The sequence below is a fragment of the Taudactylus pleione genome, unplaced genomic scaffold, assembly GCF_031769625.1.
Source record: "Taudactylus pleione unplaced genomic scaffold, aTauple2 ptg000043l, whole genome shotgun sequence".
NCBI lineage: Eukaryota > Metazoa > Chordata > Amphibia > Anura > Myobatrachidae > Taudactylus > Taudactylus pleione.
In genome coordinates, this window is record NW_028284445.1 from 11,341,362 (window position 1) to 11,365,538 (window position 24,177).

Consider the following 24,177-nt stretch of genomic DNA (forward strand, 5'->3'; position numbering starts at 1 on the left):
ACATCTCCTCCCTATCATTTAAAGAACTACAATCACCTTCATTCCTTGTTTTAGTGCCTAGTTTCCTTGTCCAGTCAGGGGCTTCATGCAGACATCAATGAAGTGAAGAGCACGGTTACAGAGACAACTGCTCCTACTTGTTTAAAGGCAGTGTGAAAATTTAAATGACTGGAAACCACCAGGAGCCACCTCTCAGGAAAATGGAATATGGCGCTAGTATGGAGGACGGGGGAGAGGGAGGATGGAGACAGTAGGTGATGAGTTAACCCCTTCGTTGCTAAGCGTTTTTCACACTTGTGCTGAGGTCATTTTTACACATTTGCGCTTGTCACATTGCAATATTAACATCACCAATTTTTTTTTAATGCGGTAATCACAGTAATTATACAGTACCTTGTTTTTTTGCAGAAGACTTTGTATTTTCAGAAAATACCATTCATCTCTTTACTCACTTTAAACACATCAAATAAAATGTAACCCAAATTGGCAAAAAAAAATAAAAATAGCTTATTGAGATGTCAAAGGAACCAAAAGCAAAACATGATTCTTTTTAGGTCTTACAAGCATCACAAAAATACTTTGTGGTTCTCGATTCACCAAGAATCCACATTTCCAAAATAGTATAAAGCAGGATCCTATGTATTGGGTTACTCATAGTGTCCTGAGTGAGTACTAAAAGCAGTCTTACACTCGTCACCACTCCTGATTCAGATCAGGTTGTAAGCTCTCCGGAGGTCGATGTTAGAAAAGATAGTGGCTTGACGCAATTGATCAAAAAAGACCGAAATGAGAGGCAGCAGGTAGGAGTTTTTTACAGTGATATTTTTGAGACCCCTGTAGTCAATGCAAGGATGGAGAGAACCATCCTTGTTCTCAACAAAGAAGAAACCAGCCCCGACCGGAGATTTTGAAGGGCGGATAAATCCTTTCGTCAATGCATCTTCGATATACTCTTTCATAGCCTTATCCTCAGAAACAGACAAAGAATACAACCGGCCTTTAGGTAACTTGGCTCCAGGAACGTTTCCTATCTCTCTTCAGGAGGTAACAGAAAGGCACCAATTTGCATAGACTCTTCCTGATCCGAGGAGATGGGAGACCAAGGCGATCTTGTAGGAAGATTCTGCTCCTATCTATGTTCACGGAGACAACGTTCAATTCCGATTGTTTTATGCATGAGATCATCCAAAGATTCAGATGGGGGATGCTGGACGAGGATATATTTGATGGCCTCAGAGAGTCCAAGAAGAAATTGGCTGCTCAAGGCCGGGTCATTCCAAACAAAATCCAGCGCCTATCTACGGAATTCTGAAGAATAATCTTCCGTTGCCTTCTGTCCCTGCCTGAGGCAGAGTAATTTAGACTCAGCAACAGCAGTTCGTCAGGGTCGTCAAACAATAATCCCATAGCAGAAAAGAAGGCATTGACAGATTGTAGAGCTGCATGTGTTGAGGGTAACCCAAAGGCCCATGTCTGAGGATCTCCCGGGAGAAGAGAAATGACCAGACCTACTCGTTGAGACTCTGAACCAGAGGAGGCGGGACGTAACCTGAAGTATAGCTTACAACTTCCTCGGAAGTTGAGGAATTGTTGCGATCACCGGCAAAATGATCTGACAAGTTCATCTTAGGTTCCTTTAAAGCAACTGGAGCTGCTGGAGACTGAACCTCCTCAAAACGAAGGGAAAGCTCTTGAACATTTTGTGTGAGAACTTGGATTTGTGCAGCAAGCACCTGGGCAGGATTCTGTGCCTGTTCCATATTATCTTTCTTTGTCCTACTGTAATGTTATGGAAATAGAACCCTAGGCAACCCCTAGAACCCATGCTAGCGAGGTCTTCCGCCAGTAACAGCCACCCGCTGTTCCCTTAGAACTAGCAAAGTTCACCAGTACTTAAGTGGCCAATTGGTCTTCTAACTCGGGGTAGTAGTGGTTTATACGAATGACCAATGGGAACCAAAGGTTTAGCATGTGGAACAGAACACCGGTAAAAAAAAAAAAAAAAAAATCAGCAAAAAATAGTTGTCTCATTTTAAACACTTACTATGTGTATGAAGAACATGGTGGCCTAACAAGCCCTGCCATTTAAAAAACTAGACACCCTACCGGATTAAATGAGGGTCTTTTTTTTTTTTCTTGACACTTAGATGAGGAAAATATGGGCTTTAGATTTCCTCATCTGTGGAAATTGGTTTTTTTTGTGTACTGTTTAAGTTATTGGGGTATATGTAATAAGTCTTGGGGAGAGATAAAGTGGACAGTGATAAAGTAATAACCAATCGGCTCCTAACTGCTACATAATTGGAAACAGAGGACTCTCTTTCATATGTGGGTGACCCCACATTTACAGGTGTAATTATGGGCGTAACAGGACACCTAAAGCCCTCCCACCCATTTACGGAAAATGTTTGATTTCCGTAGTGCAGAGTAATAATATTGTCTGGTCATCACAGGTTTTCACCAGCCAATAGCTACTAGTGGGCCATGTAATTTGTATATGGGGACTCCACACTTTCAAATATGGGTGCCCACTTGGTTGCAGCTGTCATTATGGAGATTGATATGGCATGTAGTATTTATATTAGGAAAGCTAAGATTTCCATAGCATGACCTAAGCTTTCCGTAGCATTGGGTAACGTTGTCTGGTGATCACAATTAGAGATGTGCGGGTTCGGTTTTACTCTGTTCTTTTCATCAAATTAGCGTAAGTTTGTATTTATCTTATTGGCTATCCAAAACACGTGAGACTCAGATACCATTAAGATTAGTTTTAACCCGAACCAAAACCGAATCGCTCATCTTTAATCACAATACGTACTAAGTGTCCCCAACGTTTGAAAGTGGGGAACCCTCTATTTATAAAATAGGTGCCTCTTAATTATTTGTAGCCAGGTTTGAGGAGATCTTCCCCTATGGCTGGACAACATTATTTTTATGTAGTGCAGGGGTTTAATATCTGGTGATCAGTGTAATCACAAACAATAACTTTTCTTTGTGCAAACTTGTTGAAAGAAGGGACTCCCATCTTTCTAGGTTGTGGGGGTTAGAGAACTATAGGGACATAGGCACGTATTAAAATTGCTGTTCGCCTGCCGGACTTTCCGCCTACATAGCGCATTTTTGGAGAAAACACTTTCCGTGTGCGCGACCGCTTTTCACCCTATTCAATTCGAGAGGATGCGAAAATCCATCCTAGTGAAACTCAGACAGGAGAAAAGTGCTGTCAAATTTGGGGAAATCAGCCTGACACCCCCCAAAAGATGCACTGACATGGGGGATCACTATGGATACCCCCGAATAGCCCTGCTGAAGGTATTTGGGGTGCTTAAATGCTCTCAATTGCTGCTATTTAGCGTCTTTGCACAAGTGATGAAGAATAGCATTTAGCAGTTTGTTTTTTTGGCAAAAATAAGTAGTCTCAGCAAATTTGGGACACATGAAAATGGGTGCAAGCATGGTTAAAAATCGCTAAAGTGAGGTTTTAAAAAAAAAACAACCGCACCATCAGCAAGCAAAAAAACAGCTTGGGCATACTTGGGGGACCCCCTGGAGTCTATTTTGCTAGTTTTTAACTTTGTCCCCCAACTTTGGGTATTTTCGCCCCCAAAAAAGGACTGTTTTGGGGTGTTCTAAAGTTCTTTAAAAAAAAAATTGACGCAGTTTACCTTTGGGGGACTGTCCAAAGGGTGCTGGGTAGTTTTCAGAAGTGTGTACCCCAAAAGAGCAATTCTGCACTTTTTTCCCGACCCCTATTCATAGGCGAATCTTTTCTGCTTGTTACAAGGCGCAGAACTTGCAGTGAAAAGTCTTTGGAATTGAATACGAGGATAAGTTCTCGTCTGGCAAAATTACATCACCGGCTAAACTTTTTCGTCAAAAACGGCGTTTCGCTGGCAATTGAATACGGCCCTTAATGTCCCTCACATTGTCACACACACCATTTTCATTTTTCTTTTTTTTTTTAAAAGTGACATCGGTACGCACAATGCTGCCGGGGGTCCGCACCAGTCATTAGGACCAGTGGGGGAGAGGTACAGTAGGAAGGCTTATATTTTTTTCGTCCCACTCGTCCACTGCAGCAAACGGATCAATACTCAAAAATTAGACATTTATGTGCGTTAGTACTCCTTTAAATAATAGTGGAGAAAATGATTCTGACAATGTAACTTTTCCATTTGGTTGGTGTCAATCTATATAAAGCCAAAATACCACGTTATTCCAGGTGGCAGCATCAACCATATAAAATTGACAGGCAGTGCAAGGTTCAAACAACAAATTGATTGCATCCATCAAGTGTGAAATCATTTCAGCATGTTAACCATATAACAGTTACATCTACAACCTTATCCTTAGCTCCCTTGTGTTCTATGTTATGTCAGAATTTGCTTTTGAAACTTGGGGGTCTATTAACTAAGCAGTGTTAGGAGACAGAGTAAAAAGTGATAAGAAAGTGATAAAGGTGCCAGCCAATCAGCTCCCAACTGTGATTTTTCAAACACAGCCTGTGAGATGACAGTTGGTAGATGATTGGCTGGCACCTTATCACTTTTCACTCTGTCTCCTAAGACTGCTTAGCAAATAGACCCCATGGTCTGCTAGAGAATTGTACCTGGAAGCCAATTTAACTTAAATACTATCTTGCAGCACCTAGTGCTTCAACTGGGCTTCTGTTAGATTTGATATTCTATCCTCCAATACTTTGTGTAATTAGTGCTTACATATGAGCTCTGCCTGGAGGCATCCATGAGTGTACATCAAAGTTATAAACTAATTGAAATAACTTTATTTAAATTCTATTTTGTATAAGGACAGCATTTTCTCATAGATATATGATAACCACATCTTGGCCAAACAAATTTACACATTTTCTTGGTGTGAATTTGGATTTTTTTCTCGTACTAAGAGCTACCCTTTCATAGAAGAACCAAATATATAGCTTATTATTTCATGGGATTGGATAGTGAAAAGAATAGTGAAGAATAAGAAAAACCCTTCTAGGATATTGTCCCGATTATTTTTACACAATAAGTGCTACTCTGAATATTAATACCAAAATATAGTTCAATGGTTCTTCTGACTAGAGAGCTACCAAATAGTAGTACATTATACGCTGTGTATTGTGCATGTTTTCGCATTGGGCATGCTCTGGAACAGGGTATACACACACACACACACACACACACAAATTGACAATGCGGAGGTCTACGCATTTCAATCATATCTCTAAATACGACTGAGGAGCATTACTGGGCTGCAACAACAAAGATCAAAGAGGGCGCTTTGAAGCAGCTGCAGACACACAGTTTGCCAGAAGTGTTAATATGCCCTGTTTTCAGGTAGATCATCTACACCAAGTATAGACTACAGTACCACAAGTCCGTACTGATGATTAAGACGACGATGAGTAGCAGGCAAAGTCTACGGATAGGGACAAGCCGTGTAGAATTGTTGTGTACACAGAGTGTGAGCATCTACAACTTGCATTCAACTCTACACCAGGCCCACAGGGTACAGGGAAAGAAGTCTGTATTGTAATTCACTGTTTGCCCTCATGTTGTGCTGTCACCACACATGGACAAATGGATGTACACAAAACTTAAAAGGCGAAAGAAATTAGGGATGTCAAATATCAGGGTGCTTGTACCAAATGGGTAATTTTAGGGTGGCATTGTAGTATTAGGGATCAAAATACATTTGATTGGGGTTTTTTATCATCAACTTTTTTTTTCATAACATTTGACTTTTTTTATTATTTGGGATGTGTGTGTAGGGACCACATGTGGTAAGCTTAGTGTTAAAGTCCCACTTCATTGAATAGTGTTAGAGTTAGAGGTAGAGTCGGATTCCCCACTAGTCACGTGCCAATGTGGGCCAGCTGCTGGGAGCAGCACAGCAGGCTGCCAACCACCCTCCCCCATTCCCCACATCAGAGCCGCTGATCCTTTCTTTATGTAGCGGGGAAAGGAGGGGCTCGCAGGCAGTAATTTGCATGCAGGGGGTGCAGCCAAGGTTGGGGCTAAATGTCTAATTGCTGTAGGACTGGAAGCTTCAGCTTCAGGACCAGAGGTATGAGCCTAAACCAGCAGTGACACCATCATGATGTCTATGCAGAGGAGTCTGTTACAGCTCTGCACCTATGCTTAACTGCCATGATCACGGAGGCAGTTGTCAAGAAGGGCGTGCTCACACGGGATGTAGTCAGCACCCCGACATACACAATGCTGACAGACAGAATCCCGGCGCAGTAAACCCGACAGCAGTCAGAATCCCACCGGCTGCGATCCCAACGGTGAGGATTAGGCTGTGGGGGGGCGACGGGGAGGGTTAGAAAACTTACCTTTCCACCATCAGGATTCCGCTGCCAGCATTATCAGCGCCAGGATCGCATACCCAACCCGCTCAGACAACTTCGCATATTGAACACTGCACTCAATCGGTGCAACAAGTGTGTAAATAAAACAAAAAAAAACATATGCATCTCATAGTCAGCATTAAACTAGTTAAAACATAAAAAGATACTGTTGGTGCTATATACATCTCATATAATCTGTTATATAACTATTTTCCTTCCCAATCATTCAGTGGAGTTGAGGTTACCACATTAATACACTTCAGCTTTTATATGTGCTTGTGTAAAAAAAAAAAAAAAAAGAAGAATAAAAGAATTTCTTAGAACCAAAAGTACCACAATCACCGTTTGGGCATAGTATATATTCACCCATTTATATGCAATGCCACAATTTATTCAAAAGCAAATGGGCTGTGTGCAATCACTTAGCATTGAGATGGACTCTGAGCATGCAGACATCAATGCTCCCTTTTATTGATTATCTTGGCCACAGAAAATTGTGAAAGAGCAAGTAAAATGCTGCAAATTGATTTTTTTTCACTATACAACAAATGCAGCTAAAGATGATGGAGATAGAACGGGTGTATGTAAGGAAGGAGGAGGACGAGGGATAAGGGCCACTATTGCTTGATTTTTCATCACACTAAAACAAAACATTTAAAACAACATTTAGTAACATTTAAATATAAAATATGTAAGACAAAAACATCTGACTGGAACAGCAATGAATAAAAGAGAGAAAGAGAGACCAGGTAGGAGCTGGAACAGGAGGCAAGCTGAAGACACAGGTGGTGAAGGCAAAGATAATGACTGGACTGTCTCATGCAATCAGGACTTTGGGCCTGATTCGAGCGTGCGCTCACTATTTGCGAGCGCATGCTCTTAATCAGGACGGGGAGGAATTTAAAATTTTTTTTTTCCTGTCCGCTCGCAAAGTTGTGGGTTCCCACTCACAGCTAGTGCGAGCGGGCAGGAGATGGTCGCGATTATCACGACCATTGGGCTTGCGAGGAGACCCTATGGTAGGGTCTCAGGTCTCGCAAGCCCAAGTGGACTTCCTGCTCTAATAGAGCAGGAAGTCCACTACTGACATCACTCGTGATGTCAGTAGGGCCGCCCACAAACGGCAGGCGTTCCTTCAGGAACGCCTCCATTTGGTCAGCCACCCCCCCTCCCCGCCTACAAAACGGGGCGAGCTGTTTTGTTGCTGTTTGCTTCTCACACGCTAAGGGGCTTGCGCGTCGCGCACTGGCCCACCATCGATGCGCTCGCGAGCGGGTCTGAATCAGGCCCTTTGTCCCAACTATAGGAAAAGCGGGAGGTATATCCCCATTTACACTGTTCTGCTAGAAGGGGAAGCAACATGCACCGATCAGTGGAGCATGCATTTATGTAATGTGTTTGAATTGAAGGGGAAGTGGTTGGAGGATGCCCATACAACGATAGTTACACTCCTTGCGTGTTGGTTATTGCACATCCACCTACTTGGCAAGACCCACACTGGTGGCCTTTCTCATCTTGATCAGACTCTGCTTACAGACACGTTGGCTGCTTTAAATTCTAAATCTTTCCCTTTTGACTTCCAAGATTTCTCCAGTCTCTTAGTGTTACTGGATATCATAGAAAAATCAATGATAACACTTGATTTTATAAATATAACCGTACATTTGAACACCATGAATCTGCCACGTAATACACATAAGCGATCTCACCTTCTATGAAGCATGAAGTATAGCGAGGTAAGCTTTCTAGAAAGAAAAGCAAAATAAAATAACCTAAGGGGTTTGAAGAATAAAAGTCACTTCATAGAGTACAACTAAAAGGACATAAAAGGTCGCCAACAGTTTGTTGGGAGTTCTAAAGTGCATCACAAAATGGTACAGTTTAAAGTGGGGTGAAGTGTTTTTACCATACTCTGCAATTAAAGTACTCAGAAGTCTTTCAAGAGAAAATTAAAGCCTAGCAACAGCAGCTTACACCACTGCTCTTATACTATTTATAAGTTGACATCACCTATGTGCGAACTGAAATACAGACTTGGCAGGGAGAGGAATATAAAGGCAGCAATAACTAGTTCAACCAGTTCTTCCGAACATTCCAAATCAAAAATGCAGAAAAATTATTTTATGTTACAACTTATAACACAAATACCAAATTCTCAAAAATGGGAGCAGAAGTGGATTCACGTAATGGTGTTTAAAAATCTTTATAGAACAAACAACCCCCCAAATCTTCTCTGGCTATAATCCAATAATAAAAAAAGAAATTGAGTTAAGCTTTAAATATATTACAACTTATGCTTAGATGTCAAAACACAAATGTATACATTTGTATGTGTTTAATAGTACTATAATCCGGTGTTAATTATATCATAACAAAATTCTATAATATAATTGGGGTTGTTTCAATTATCTCATCCCTAAGGGTAAATGCTGATGCGTGCTGAACACTTACTGTAGCTCCAGACGCAAAGGCAGCAAGATGAGATGCCGTTGCCAGCGTTTTGATTCCATGGCAACCCGCCCTCCCGCGGCTACTAGAATTAACCCCAATGTACACTTTTATGCGTTGAATTTTTTTTTTGTAGCTGCAGCTCCGGTCTACAGTGACAGGTGTTATTAAATTGTTTTTGGGTATTGCGGATGTCGCATCAAAAAATGCAGGGGAGTACCCGTACACAACAGCTCTGCCCGTCTAAAGGGACAGTGCTCAAAAGCCGGGTGCAGTGCAGTTAAGGTGCCCAAAAGAGGATGTAGTTAGTATCCCGACGCACGGGAAGCAGTCTGACAAAATCCCGGCGTCAAAATCCCGACTCAGTACTAAAGATAGGCGTCTAAATACCGATGCCTATCTTTAGTCAGATGACGGAATCCCGACAGACGGCTTCCCGAACGAAGGTGAGCGGGAAGGGTAAGCTGTTACCCGCGGGGGTAGGGAGGGTTAGGTTTAGTCATCTCCAGGGGGACTTAGGGTTAGACACCCCTCGAGGAGGGTTAGGGTTAAGCACCCCCCCAGAACAGTTCGGGTGCGGGAAGGGGGGGGTTAGGGTTAGGCACCACCACGGGAGTTTTAGGGTTAGGCACCCCTAAGGGAGGGTGAGGGGGGTGGAGGAGGGTGAGGGGGAGGGTAGGGTTAGCATACTTACCTGCCCCGTTGGGATTCTGCGGTTTCGGGCTTCCAGCGTCGGCATTTCACCCAGCGGCTATTCAGCAGCCGGGATTTCATACCCAACCCACCCAAAAGCCCTACTTATCGTGGATTTCTGTGAGCAGAAATCTTTGATAGTGGGAACTATTCAATTGTTTTCACCTGGGAGCGTTGCAAACAATTGAATTCCCTGCTATGAAAACTCAATACAAATATATATAATAATTTACTAAAGTCTGTCATGTCTCCTACATGCATGCACAGTAAGAGCCAGGGAACGTGCCACCCTTTCAACGGCTCCCACTGCTAAGGAAATGGGACAAAATTTAGCTGTAAAGGAGGACCCGCTAGGACTCCTAGAGGTGACTGGGGGTAGGTGAAAACGCTGGACATCGCGACTGGACAAGGCAGAGCAGCAGGGGACGGGGTAGTAAATTACAGGTGGTGGGACAGAGCAAATCAGTAGGGGAACAGGAGGGTGCAGACCACGGTGACCCGGCATTCCTTCATATTTAATAGAAAACCTTAATTAATATGCGGTAAATTAAGATCTAATGCTGGCCACAAACATTACAATATGGTCATTTGGCTACCTCACTAAATAATCTTATAGCAATCTGACACCACATATGCCCCAAAGGTTGGATTATAATGGAGACCTGGACACATTCTACTGCAACTCCTGGGCTCGCAGATGACATCACACAGATGCTGCTGAGGGTTACCAGCGGTGACTAAATCAGGTGAACTTTTAAACGGACAGAGCCACACCCTAAGCAAGCCAATTACAATTGAGTATAGAACAATTGGCATGTGTTTATGCTCACATCTGGAGTCTTGGACATTGGGGTCAAGAGTGAAATTCCATAATCCTGTATTATTCATTTTTATTTATAGTGTGTCACAAAGGGTCAACTCAGCAGTGCCTAGGGCTGGGTACACACTAGGCAATATATCGGCCATTCAATCAAGCGCATCGGAGGGTGTGAATCCCCAATGTGTCTGTGAACGACGTCGTTCACAGACATATCGCATCAGCTGTGCAGAACAGCAGATGGCCAATATATCTGCAGTTACAGTCAGGTGCATAAATATTGGGACATTGACAGAATTTTCATATGTTGGCCTCTATACACCACCACAATGGCTTTGAAATTAAACAAACAAGATGTGCTTTAACTGCAGACTTTCAGATTTAATTTGAGGGTAATTACATCCAAATCAGGTGAACGGTGTAGGAATTACAACGGTTTCTATATGTGCCTCCCACTTTTTAAAGGGGCCAACAGTAATGGGACTATCAACTCAAAAGCTATTTCATGGACAGGTGTGGACTATTCCCTCGTTATTTCATTATCAATTAAGCAGGTAAAAGGTCTGGAGTTGATTCTAGGTGTGACATTTGCATTTGGAAGCAGTTGCTGTCGACTCTCAATATGAGATCCAAAGAGCTGTCACTATCAGTCACGAATCAAAACAAACCCATCAGAGAGATAGCAAAAACATTAGGTGTGGCCAAATCAACTGTTTGGAACATTCTTAAAAAGAAAGAACGCACCGGAGAGCTCAGCAACACCAAAAGACCCGGAAGACCACGGAAAACAACTGTGGTGGATGACAGAAGAATTATTTCCCTGGTGAAGAAAAACCCCTTCACAACAGTTGGCCAAATCAAGAACACTCTCCAGGAGGTAGGTGTGTATGTGTCAAAGTCAACAATCAAGAGAAGACTTCACAAGAGTGAATATAGAGAGTTCACCACAAGATGTAAACCATTGGTGAGCCACAAAAACAGGAAGACCAGATTAGAGTTTGCCAAACAACATCTAAAAAAGCCATTACAGTTCTGGAACAACATCCTATGGACAGAGGAGACAAAGATCAACTTGTACCAGAGTGATGGGAAGAGAAGAGAAGGAAAGGAACTGCTCATGATCCAAAACATACCACCTCATCAGTGAAGCATGGTGGTAGTAGTGTCATGGCGTGGGCATGTATGGCTGCCAATGGAACTGGTTCCCTTGTATTTATTGATGATGTGACTGCTGACAAAAGCAGCAGAATGAATTCTGAAGTGTTTCGGGCAATATTATATGCTCATATTCAGTCAAATGCTTCAGAACTCATTGGACGGAGCTTCACAGTGCAGATGGACAATGACCCGAAGCATACTGCAAAAGCAACCAAAGAGTTTTTTAAGGCTAAAAATTGGAATGTTATGCAATGGCCAAGTCAATCCCCTGACCTGAATCCGATTGAGCATGCATTTCACTTGATGAAGACAAAACTGAAGGGAAAATGCCCCAAGAACAAGCAGGAACTGAAGACATTTGCAGTAGAGGCCTGGCAGAGCATCACCATGGATGAAACCCAGCATCTGGTGATGTCTATGCGTTCCAGACTTCAGGCTGCAATTGCCTGCAAAAGATTTGCAACAAAGTATTAAAAAGTGAAAGTTAGATTTAGGATTGTTAAGTTTGTCCATTAAAAAGTGGGAGGAATATATAGAAACAGTTTTAATTTGAGGGTAATTACATCCAAATCAGGAATTACATCTGAAAGTCTGCAGTTAAAGCACATCTTGTTTGTTTCATTTCAAAGCCATTGTGATGGTGAATAGAGGCCAAAATATGAAAACTCTGTCAATGTCCCCATATTTATGCACCTGACTGTATATTGGTGCATCTGCTGGTGTGTACAGGCGACCTGCCGATTGCCCGTACACATGCTGCAGGGACCGGCGATGAGTGATAGCTCAACTGGGCGGGCTAATTGAATGGCCTGTCCAGTTGTGACTTCAGACCCGACACATTGGGCGGACAATAGGTAAGTGTATATGCACTTACCAATCGTCGGATGGGTGAGCGGGCCAACCCATCGACCTAGTGTGTACCCAGCATTACAGAGTACATATACAAAAACAATGCAACCATAACGAGATAAGCTAGATAAACAATCATGCATATACCACCATTATAATACCAAAGTCAGAGCTGTCTGAAACCTGTACCCTAGCTGATGGAGTAGCAGACAGGGTCAGGGCCACTGTAAGTAGAGAACTGCAAAGTGAGGTAAGGAAGAGTACATGAAATAAATCGTCCTTGCTCCTGAAAATGTACAATCCTATAGGGGGGAGGAAGGGGGGTTGGAGTGTTGCCTTACATGGGAGAAGGCTAGTACAGAAGGGGGTGATTAGGATGCAATCTGTGGCCCATCTGATGCTTCAGGACAGAATGTACTACAGGTAGAATGTGGTCAAAATGCCAAAAACTACAATTTTTGGAGGTTTGACGCATTCTCCATATATATTAAACTCTGGAAAGCAAAAATTTTGGGGAATTTTTATGCAATATCATCTATAGATGGTGTTGCCTAATAGAAGCCTATGGACTTAATAGAAGCCTATCCCTGTGAGGGGATCCTCAAGGACTCTGAATCAGGCCCTGTGCTTTCTTCAGTGTGTTTAGAACGGCTCTAAGCTCCAAAACATTGATTGGAAGTCTTGTTTCCTTTCTGGACCAAAGTCCCTGAAGAGAATGGTTCAGTATAATTGCCCCCCATCCCTGGAGACTGGAATCCGTCATGTTTACCCACCAATCCTGGATGACACAACTCCCGCCTTTGTTCAAGTTTTCTGACATAGTATACCACCTGAGAGACTGTCTTGTATATGTTGAAAGATGGGTGAACTGTGCCCATAATCAATGTTTGGAACGAGACCAACTTTTTAGAAAGTGTAATTAAATCCTCCGAGAATGCGGTTCTGCATGCTGGACCGCTACGAATGAGAACACCATCTTTCCCAGTCACTGAGAACTGACCAACTTCTGACATTCAAAATCTTCTGTACTAGCTTCTGCATGTCTCTGATCTTTCCCTTTGGCAAAAAAAAAACCCCTTGCTAAATGGATAGAAAAGACCTAAAAACTTCATGCACTGACTGGGAATCATATTGAACTTTTTCCAGTTGATAACCCAGCCGTGAGACTCTACCACTTCAACTGACCTTAAAAAGATCTCTCTTTAAAGTACCTGTGCTACACTCTAACTAATGCTGGACATACACTATACAATTATCTGTCAGATATCTGTCCTTTCTGGCTGGTTGAAATGAAAATCTGGTAATGTATGGGAGCAAAAGACAATCAACCATTTGCTCGCAAACACTGGAAAGCAGACAAAAATGGTCAATCAGACAAATTAGTTAAAACACACGAATTTAACCAATTTTAACTATTGTTTTTTGTCCGTTTTCCAGTGTTTGAAACCATATGATCGACTGTCATTTACTCCCATACATTACCAGGTTTTCATTCCAAACAGCCAGATTGGACAGATAATTGTACAGACATTCCACACTTAACAACCGTTCGGACTTACGACCAGCACTCTGACCAGCTGGAACCCATAGTACAATGACTAAAATGTTATTCTGAAGATTTTTTTTATAACTTTAATTGTACTGTACAGTATGTAAGAGTTATGCAAAGTAAAACAGTTACAGTATCAAGTTTGAGTTTCCTTTAGACCTTTTCTTTATTCAGAATACATAAAAATGATTACCTCCTGGTTTCTCGTTTAGTGACCAATTCGTTTAACGACCTAGTCGTAGGAACGGGACTCGGTCGTTAAGTGATGAATGTCTGTATAGTGTATGCCCTGCATAAGGAACAATCCTTATTCCCACAGAACTGCAATGACCTTTGAAATAATACAAGGGATGTGGTTTAAGGCCCCCATACATCAGAGATTGATTGCAGCAATCGTGCAATTTGCAATCGATTGTGTATACAAATCTTTCCCTTTTTCAATCGATTGCGGATTGCAGAGATGCCACAATCGATTGAAAAAGGGAAAGATTTTTATACACAATCGATTGCAAATTGCACGATTGCTGCAATCAATCTCTGATGTATGGGGGCCTTTAGCCGAAAGGGAGAACCCTTAATTGAAAAGGTGTTCCTACTACTGCATACCTTAGAAGATACTGATGCCCTTCAAATATGAGCACGTGGATGCAGGCATCTTTGAGGTCTATACATGCCAAAAACTTGTTTACATCCATTCATTTTATGACGATCTTACAGATTCCATCCTGAATCGGTATACCTGAAGTCTTGTATTTAGAGGCTTTAAATTTAAAATGGGTGTGTGACTCCAGTCTGGTTTTTGGAATAAAAGCAGTAAAATCCCACTGATACTGGAACAATCACTCCAGAAACCAAAAAGGACATTAATCTAAGATCAGACACTTTTCCCAGTGCTAGACCTGAAAGACTGAGCATGTAACCTCTTTCTATTATACCTAATGCCCATTTGTCTGAAGAGGACCTTATCCACTGGTTCTTGATTGCCGGAAGATGGGCACCCACCACAGACACCTCTAAGTCTATGCCCCTCTCGTCAGCTTATCCTGCAGCCTAGGCTCCTCACATTTCTCTGGCTCCTTCCTATTCGCCCCAGATGGTCTCCTTCTCGAACAAAGATGCCTGTCCCTTGGCCCAATGGATATAAATGGCTGCCACAGTCTAAGGGGTGACTGAAAGAGCCGAATGTTATATTTCAAGGACTTGCCTATAGGTAAAAAAAGAACTTAAAACTAAAAATGGCTTCTGAAATTCGTTTATCGAGTTCTGGGATTACCTTTATAAACTATGCCTTCCAAAAACATCTCTATATCAGATTCTACATCCTACGAATTTAACCATACGATGCACCTTGCTATAATCACAAATAAAGAAATTTTAAACGCTAACAGAAAATACATCTTAGGCGGGTTCACCCAAATAATATGTTCCAATTTTAATCTGTTCTGCAATAGATAATAGCTCAGACTTGCATATGTCCGACATCAAAAGTTCAGATTACTTTTTCACCTTTTTAAAGCCAAAGAAATATGGTGCCTTCATGCTGCCCCTGCGGCTACATAAATTGATTTCAAAATGCTTTCAAACTTTCGGTCTGAGCCTTCCCTTAAGGAGGTACCATATGGAATACGGACAGACATATCTTTAGATTAGCGAACTACAGGACTATCCACGCTCTGTAACAGTTCTCTACTTGCCATTTTAGGAACCGGATAGGAAATCTGCATGGAATGTGACTTTTTTTTTTTTTAATCAGGATATAGACAAGGATCTGCCACCACATCTGATAATTAGGAAGATGCACTAAATCATTTTTATTAAAACTCTTGTTCTAACTAAATCATCAGAAGGAACCTCCTGATTTTTTACTTCCCATTGATCATAGACTTTATGAACAGCTTTAACAAGGTAATCTGCACATTGAGCACCTCCTCTTTCATCTATTAATTATACTGGGTTCTCAAAATCAGAATCTTCCTGATGCTCCTCCCCATCAGAAGAAACATCAGACTCAGAAAAGCTTGACAAATTAATCAGCTCTATTAACGGTCGCTTACACATTCCTGGACCAGCAGAAGACAATCTCTCTAGAGGAACTTCCGCCCACTACTCTGACCCTTTTGATAAAGTGAGAGAGGAGCCAACATTACCACAGATCTAGCCAGCCCATCTTTCACTAAGGTGGTCCGAATGAACTTCCAGGTGTTGGCTGACATCATCTATAATGGCCAAAAGCTGTGTCTGCATGGAGAGCACGCCAGGCGTAGCTGGTGCTTCTCTCGATGACGTCTTGGAAGTGGCTCCCATTGCGGTATTCGCCCTCTTCCACCAGACCGCCACTATGTCCCCGGGCAGCTGGCACTTGTAGGTAAGGAGGCACAAAAAGGGGAGAGGGGAGAAAAAAAAATTGGCTGCAGATGTGTCCGTGCTCATCTAGCCTTAATACCCTCAAGCAATATGCCTGGCGTGAGGGAACAGTTAACTCCCATGCAACTCTGCTAGCGTTGGGCGTCTTTCTTTGCCTAAAATGTGTCTGAGTCACAATGTGATGTGACTAAGACACACCAGGAGACTGTGCTGATTAACTTGATATGCAACACTCGTATACTGTATCTGTGTATCTATAATGGGTGCAGGGTGTGCGCTACACACGGGCCCCTAGGTTCAGGGAGGCCCACACCGCACACCCTGCACCCATATTTTCTAATACTTACCTCTACAAAAGTCCCACGTCGGCTATTGCAGCCCTGTACAAAACGCCGGGAACATGGCAGTCGCGGCCATTTTCCCAGCATTTTGTGCATGCGCAGTGGGGAAATCACCAGGAAAATGGCGGCAACGCCATTTTCCGGTGACCTGCGCATGCACAGTAGACTCAGACTAGTGCCCAAAGTCTAGTGCTGTGATCAGTTCGATGCCAGCCACCAGGGAGAGAGGAGGGGGCCCCGGACGGGGAATGCACATAGGTCCCCTCCTCTCTTAATAGGCCCCTGGGAACTTGGTGTGGAAAAAATCTGTGGCCTCTGCATCGTAGCACATTGCATGCTGTTTGACAAACTTAGTCGCATACAAATAAAAAAGGTGTCACATCAAATTAATCAGCTTCGTCTCCTGGTGCATCCTAGTCACATCACTGCAATTAGGCGCATTATCAGCAAACAAACATGCAAAAGACGCCCGGCGCTAGCAGAGTCTCACAGGACCAGGTGCATCAGGAGGGGCTGTTTGGCCAGACTACAGCAAAGACGAGTGAGGACATATCTGTACGTATGTAATAAAGCAACAAACAATTATACTATCCAACCTAGAGATGACCTAGGGCCTGATTCAGAGCCGGACGCTCTGACCAGAGCGCTCGCTCTGAATCAGGGCCCTCCTCCATGAAAATGGAGCAGCCTCCTGGCCGCTCGTATAGCCGTGGGTGACCACCCACAGCATATGCAAGCGGCCAAAAAGATGGTCGCGATGGTATTGACCATCGCGACCATCGGGCTTGCGACGAGACCCTGCGATAGGGTCTCCCTGTCACAAGCCCTGGAGTGATTTTGGCTCTATCAGAAGAGCCAAAATCACTCCCACTGACATCACTAGTGATGTCAGTGGGGCCGGCTTCAGACGGTAGGCGTTCCCATGGGAACGCCTCCGTCTGGCAGGTACGCCCCCGGCATGCCCACCAAAGGGGGCGTGCTGTCAATCAACATCGACAGCACGCCCCCTTTGGTGAGAGACCCGGAGCGATTGAAAGCCCGTCGCACCCCGGGTCTCGCGCATGCGCACGACGAAGCTCCCTCCGTCGTGCGCATGCGCAGTGGGGAACATCGACCCGCTTGCGAGCGTACTGCTGCTCGCGAGCGGGTCTGAATGACCCCCCTTCTCCTTAAGCATTTTAAATTGAGGAAGCGGTTGGAGGGGGAGGAGCTTTTATACTAGAAAAGTCAACCAGTTAAGTGCTAGCTCCTCAACCCTCACTATACCCATTGTCAAGAAGTGTCCCCCACATGGAGGAAGGAGAAAAAGAAGAATTATTCATATTCAATAATGTGCAATTTAATTTAAAAGCGACATAAGAGAAATTCTTATGGTAGGTAGTAAAGCAATGATATATACACACAGGCCAGATTTAGACTTTGTCAATGACAGCATATTTATTTTTGAATGCCCTTTTGATACAAAAGTTTGCACCTTTTCTCTGATAACTTTAGGGTTTGTGAGGTTGGAATTGTGCAGGAAAATACCAGTTGGAAGTACTCCACGTATCTCCATTGTCAGAGGCTTCTCTACTCCCTCAGCAGTTGCTATAATGACTTAGTAGTTCAGGTAATTGCCATGGTTCCCAGAAATCATATGCACACCTTCAGCATTGTAGAATGTTACATAGATCTACACAGCCACTTTCTTAAACAATGACCTCATGCCCAGATATGGTTCCATCATATGGTTGGCAAGGACCACTACCACTGCTTATTTTTTATAGTGTTATATACATGTGCTCTTGCTCCACACACAAGTACTAACATTATGATCTTTGCAGTATCTTCATGAATTGTACTTTTAAGGGCAAAGAGTTGTCTGTGCATCATTATACAATGTTCTGGTCTCCATTTTTTAGTAGCATTTATTTACAAAAGTTCATGAGTCTTTTATGTGTTCTGTGCATAAGGACTGATGCCAAGTTGCAAGTTGGAGGCATCTCAAGATGCATTTAGTGCTGCACCAGGAATATATCCACCAGGATTTCTTCTGGTGTTCATTGGATACTCTTACACCCAACTACGCTACAAGCACATAGGGAGCGATTCAATTAGCCACAGGACAAACACGGTTCTCAAGGCATCCTAACAGTCCAGGTTTTAAGGATATCCATGCTTGACCACAGGTAACTTAATTAGTACCTCATTCAATTTGATTTAACCACCTGTGCTCATCCACGAATATATCCAAAACCTGAACTGTTGGGGTACCTTGAGGACCGTGTTTGGAAACTCTAGGTTCTATATAGTTAAGTTTCATTAAGTTTCCACTGTTTATCATTATTTTATCATCTTGTTTGTCTCCGATTTATCCTACTTTCTGTGTCTTTAAATTTTTAATCTTGAGATAATAAACTATATTTTAATATTCCTTTATTCATATGCATGAATGAGAAGGATTGGGTAAGCGGGCCTGGCGCACACAATACTGGCAGTCAGAATCCCGGAGCTAGAATCCCAAAGGTTGGAAATCTCGATGCATGCAGGTAAGTAAACTAGCCCTTCCCCTAACCCTCCCCTCTCGTAGCCTAACCCTAACCTACACCCACAACCTATCCTCCCCTCCCACAGCCTAACCCTAATACTCACCATCAGGAATCCGACGCCGGGATTCTAAACGCTGGCATTGTGTGTGCCAGGATGCAGACTACATCCCAATGAGAACACCCAATGAATGGTCAGTGTATCTGAGAGGACCCAAGAGACCCATTGACAAGGCTTGAAAAAGCGGTGTTCCTGTAAACATGTACCATTGTGGTACTGTCCCCTGTTTGTTGTGTTCTGACTTTTATTCCGTTTGTCCTGTTACTTATTTCTCAGCACCTGTGTCTGGGAACAGATGCTGACAATGAAATGCATTATACCTATAATGTGTAGATCAGCGGTTTTCAACCACTGTGCCGCGAGCGGTTGACAAGTGTGCCGTGGCTGTCAGCTCAGCGCACTTGTACTGTATTGTGTTATTGGCCACACACGCCGCATTGCCGGATAGTGTGCCTTGGCAATTTTAAAATCTTGTGTAGTGTGCCTCGAGTTGAAAAAGGTTGAAAATCACTGGTGTAGATGGTACTATAGAAATCAATAACGATAATTTATGGACATGGAAGTATGAACAGTACTACTACTACTACTACTACTACTACCAGTGGCGTCAAAAGTGGGGTTCGGGCCGCACATGGGTGTTACCCACGAGGGGTGACACCAAGGTGCAGGCTCCCCCTCAGTGACAGGAGCAGAGTGCTGCACTGTAGCATTAAGTGCAGCACTCGGCTTCTGTCACAGTGAGGGAGCTGGCACTGCCCGCACCTCCAGCCAGGAGTGCCGAGAGGGGGGGCGGGTACTAAATGCTGGAGGGGCCCAACGGGGTCCGGCGCCGCCCCCACCTCCCTCTTACATCAAAGCAGTCAAGCACACGCTGCTGTGTGCTGGGCTGCACTGGGAGACTGCTCGCGGCTGCTAGGTAGCAGCCACAGCAGTCTCCTATGCCTGTGGGGAGAGCGATCACACTGATCGCGTCCCCCACTGGCTATGCGCAGTGTTGGGGGATCACAGCTACCCCCTCCTCAGCGCGAAGCGGCACTGCAAAATGTTTGTTTTTTCTTCCTCAGAGGGAGTTTAGGCCATGCCCCCTTCTTCCCACGGGCCCGGCGCACCCCCCATCACCCCATTGATAACCACCACAGGCCAGGCTTCGGGCAGCGATGTCACGCCCCCTTCCCAAGGTCACGCCCCTTTTCGGCAGCGCATGGCATCCCTTCACGCACCGGGTGTCATCGCAGGCAGGGACGCCACTGACTACTACCATTCCAATCTCTTTGGTAAGGCTGCTAATAGTTATGAATCTATAATACTGAATGTGAGTCCTTCTTTCCTATAGAGACAGAGACAATTAGCAAGCTGATATTATAGCTGCATTGCATATCAAGTAGCTTTTTTGGTGTAATAGCATGGGATGGCAGCAATGTATATCCACTGGTTTCAGCAGCGACATATATAAAACTGATTTTAAAATTATAGCAGAACAAAGTCTCTCATTCACGTCTGTATTATATCAGCAGTAGCAATTTTTAATGTTGCAGCAGCAGAGTCTCTTATTCACATTCTCATTCAGTGAGTTAGTATAATAATGGTCTGAAGAAACATATATAATTCAACTAGCTGAAGTACACAGCGTTGCCTGGGTTTAAATCTTCAAGTAATTAAGTTTTATTATGTGATGTCGTCTAAATACATCCAGTGGAAGGCCCAGAACAGGCTCCCAGGGTCAAAGTGCTGCCCAGCATACACCAACGGGAGGCCCGATAGGGACCTCAAGACCCTATTATGTTTTCTGGGATCCAATGTTACCACTCTGTGAAGTTTTCGTCCAAATTCATCCAGTGGAAGGCTCATAACAGGTTTCCCGGGTCAGAGTTCTGCCCAGTGTACACCAACAAGAGGTTTCCATAGCAGTGCCACAAAAAGAAATTACCTTTCAACACAATTTATAAATAAAATATTACTAAAGCATGAGACCTGCCATGCCAATACTGGCCTAGAAGAGTAAACCTTTGACGGGCCAGTCCAAGGAGAAATGCATACATGGGAGGGCATGGAGAAATGTGTGCCCCCAGCTAGGTCTTTCACTTCCACTTGGCAAGAAAAAAAAAATGTAATAAAAAAAAAAATTGTTAAAAGTTTTCAAGTTTGCAAAAAATGCTTTTATTTAAAAGATTTATGCCTGTAATTAATTTTCCTCTGCTATCACCATACTGAAATGGGGATATCAGAACAAGTATTGTGGCACGAATCCTATTAAATTAGCTTACTTAGCTTTGTATAGGGAAACTATCCCCACGATGGATATACACCCTCCATCTATGGGGAAATGCCCAATGATCAAAACACCCCATTGTATGAAGTGTCAGAACATGTGGTTGTTTGTTACCTCCCTGAATCAACCTCACTGCAGCACAGATGTTAGATGTGCAGTGACCATTACATAGGACAGTTCTACCTGAATGACAGGGGGGGAAGGCATCTTATTAATGTCTAATGGAAATGCTTTATAGTAAATAGACAAGGTGACAGGCTAAGTGCTTTTATACAGGTCACAAAATGCCAGGCTGGTTTATAATATCCATATCCAACTATGAATTTGGAAGAAAAACAAACTGACCTACATTAGCCACTCCACATATTCACATGCGTTTTGCCTTCACCGCGTTATACATTTCTCCACCAAATACTTTAAAAATGAAGCATGAAACAATCTACATTAAACATAATTAAATATTTAAAATCACTATTAGCACATACATTTCCAGATTAATTCACTCTTCAACCAGAGCAGTAGCAGAACTCAATAAGCAAACAGCAGCCACGGAGCAAGATTGATTCTCAGCCCTGCACAGTATCCTTAATCTGGCAATTCAACCGGAGATCATTAGAAAGCGAAAGGTGCTTATTTATTAACCTGGTGCATAGTGTCCCGTAACCCACAGCAACCGATCTTTCCTTATTCCGGCTCCTGCTGTTAGCATTCAATCATACATCAGCAGTTATCTGTTACAGCACACCGCTGCACTATGCACATAGCCATTACATACTGTAAAGGTGCATACACACTGGGCGATATTACTGAGCGATTGCATGATTACGACATCGTAATCGTGAAATCGCTCAGTAATCGTGCACTTCTATGTCAGAAACGACCAGCGATGCGCGTGCCCGCTGGTCTTTTCCGACATTGTCCATCACCTGAACATGCAGCACAATCTGCCGATAACGACAGATTGGCATGTTCAGGAATGATGGACAGTGCCTGCACTGAACGACTGATCATTCAGTGCAGACACTACAGGTGATCAGGAATGACGGTACAATTACGATGTCGTAATCGTACGGTCTTTCCTGATTGCCCAGTGTGTACGCACCTTAAGCCCCAAAGTGCTATATGGACATTCCACACAACGACCATCCAAGTGGTCCATAGAAAAACTGATCAGCATTAAAAACACATTATATATACATATATATACATATATATATATTTATATTTATTACACACTCACACACACACACACACACACACCGAAAAAGAATCAGAAAAAAAAAACTTGCCTCGTCATATCAGAAATGGGGAACAATGGTCTTATAGATTGCCACAAACAATGGTGGCAATCAGAGAATCCACAAGCGGTGATAATCCAATTCGGTTATTATATATACCTCTTGCGGTGTCAACGAGTGCCGCCATAGCTTGTGAAGAAATTATAATATATATGTTTATGTGTGTGTATATATGTATACACATATTTACATATCCATGTATTTATTTACATATTGTACTTATACATAACAGCAGCTTGATATGTACAAGTGTTACACTGATACATAGTTATAGACAGACAATGTATTATTTATACTGTACATACTGTATATGCCACTTTTGGAGCTGAATAGTGGCAGCCTACAGAGTTACATGCAGGAGGGGGCTAGACTCAGAGGACACGGGGCACTGTAATAATCAGATCCGCTTGGAGAAAAGTTTCCTCCTTCTCTGCAGCGAACATATAAGAGCCTGGAAGCTGCACAAAGTTCCAGATCCATCTAACCAGGAGCAGCACAGCGGGCAGAAGAGCAGCAGTACTTACATAGGAGCAGAGCGGTGATGGACAGGCAGATGCCGCCCTGCATTGTCCCGGAGCAGCAGCACAGCGCGCCGCTGTCTAGGTGATGGCAGTCGCGGGGAGATCTCAGTCACCAGCAGCCGGACTGCAGCTCCCAGCACATCCCATCAGCAGCTCCAGCCTCAGCACTGTACACACACAGCGGCAGCAGCAGCACTGCCCTGAGAGTGACAGCCACTCCAGCCTCTGACGTATGCTTGAGAGACGCCTCCTCATTGGTCACTCGATGGCACATTTTAATTGGCCGCCGAGAAGAGCCTTCTGATTGGCTGAGCTGAGCCCCTGAGTTAAAAATCAAAGGAGGAAATGGAAGAAAGTTTTATGCCTGGTCCGGTGTTTGGAAGCAGCTTGGCAGAGCTCCTCTGATAGTATGCATGTACCACTGAATGGGAAGAAGATCACTCTACAGTATTCACAGATTATTATTGTTAACCAATTAACTGGATAATATGTTTTACAAAAGATCAGAAATTAACACAATTTTATTAAAAAAAAAATATATATATATATATATATATATATATATATATATATATATATATAACATTTTTTTAAATAGACCTTAAAAATAGCAATTTTTATGGTATACAGAGCATGAACTTGAAAAACTTGAAACTATTTAACCATAATCAAAAGGTTCCATGGAAACATCGATACTAATATCGATTTTCCAAAAATAGTTTTTTTCTGATATATTGGAAAATGTATATATTGGAAATCATGGCATTTACTCTTGGCCCTTAACCCATGGCTCTTCCCACAGTGTGTGGTAGCAGTGATCGGCCAGCAGGGCCGGCTCTAGGCATGTTCCACCTGAGCGGCCGCACAAGGGCGCCACCCTTTTTGGGCGCACCTATTCTCCTCTGCTCGCCCTGCTGATTTCCCTCCCAGCA

General features: G+C 43.2%; 1 protein-coding gene across 2 annotated transcripts in view; it reads right to left on the reverse strand.

The window, feature by feature from the left end:
- Positions 1–23,451, reverse strand: part of B3GLCT (beta 3-glucosyltransferase) — a 410,530-nt gene extending 387,079 nt beyond the window's left edge. For both annotated transcript variants that reach the window (XM_088460254.1, XM_088460251.1), the window contains exon 1: positions 23,249–23,451. In XM_088460254.1, coding sequence (XP_088316380.1) covers positions 23,249–23,291 — 43 coding nt within the window. In that variant the 5' untranslated portion in view covers positions 23,292–23,451. The remainder of the gene's footprint in view (positions 1–23,248) is intronic.
- Positions 23,452–24,177: the final 726 nt, after the last annotated feature.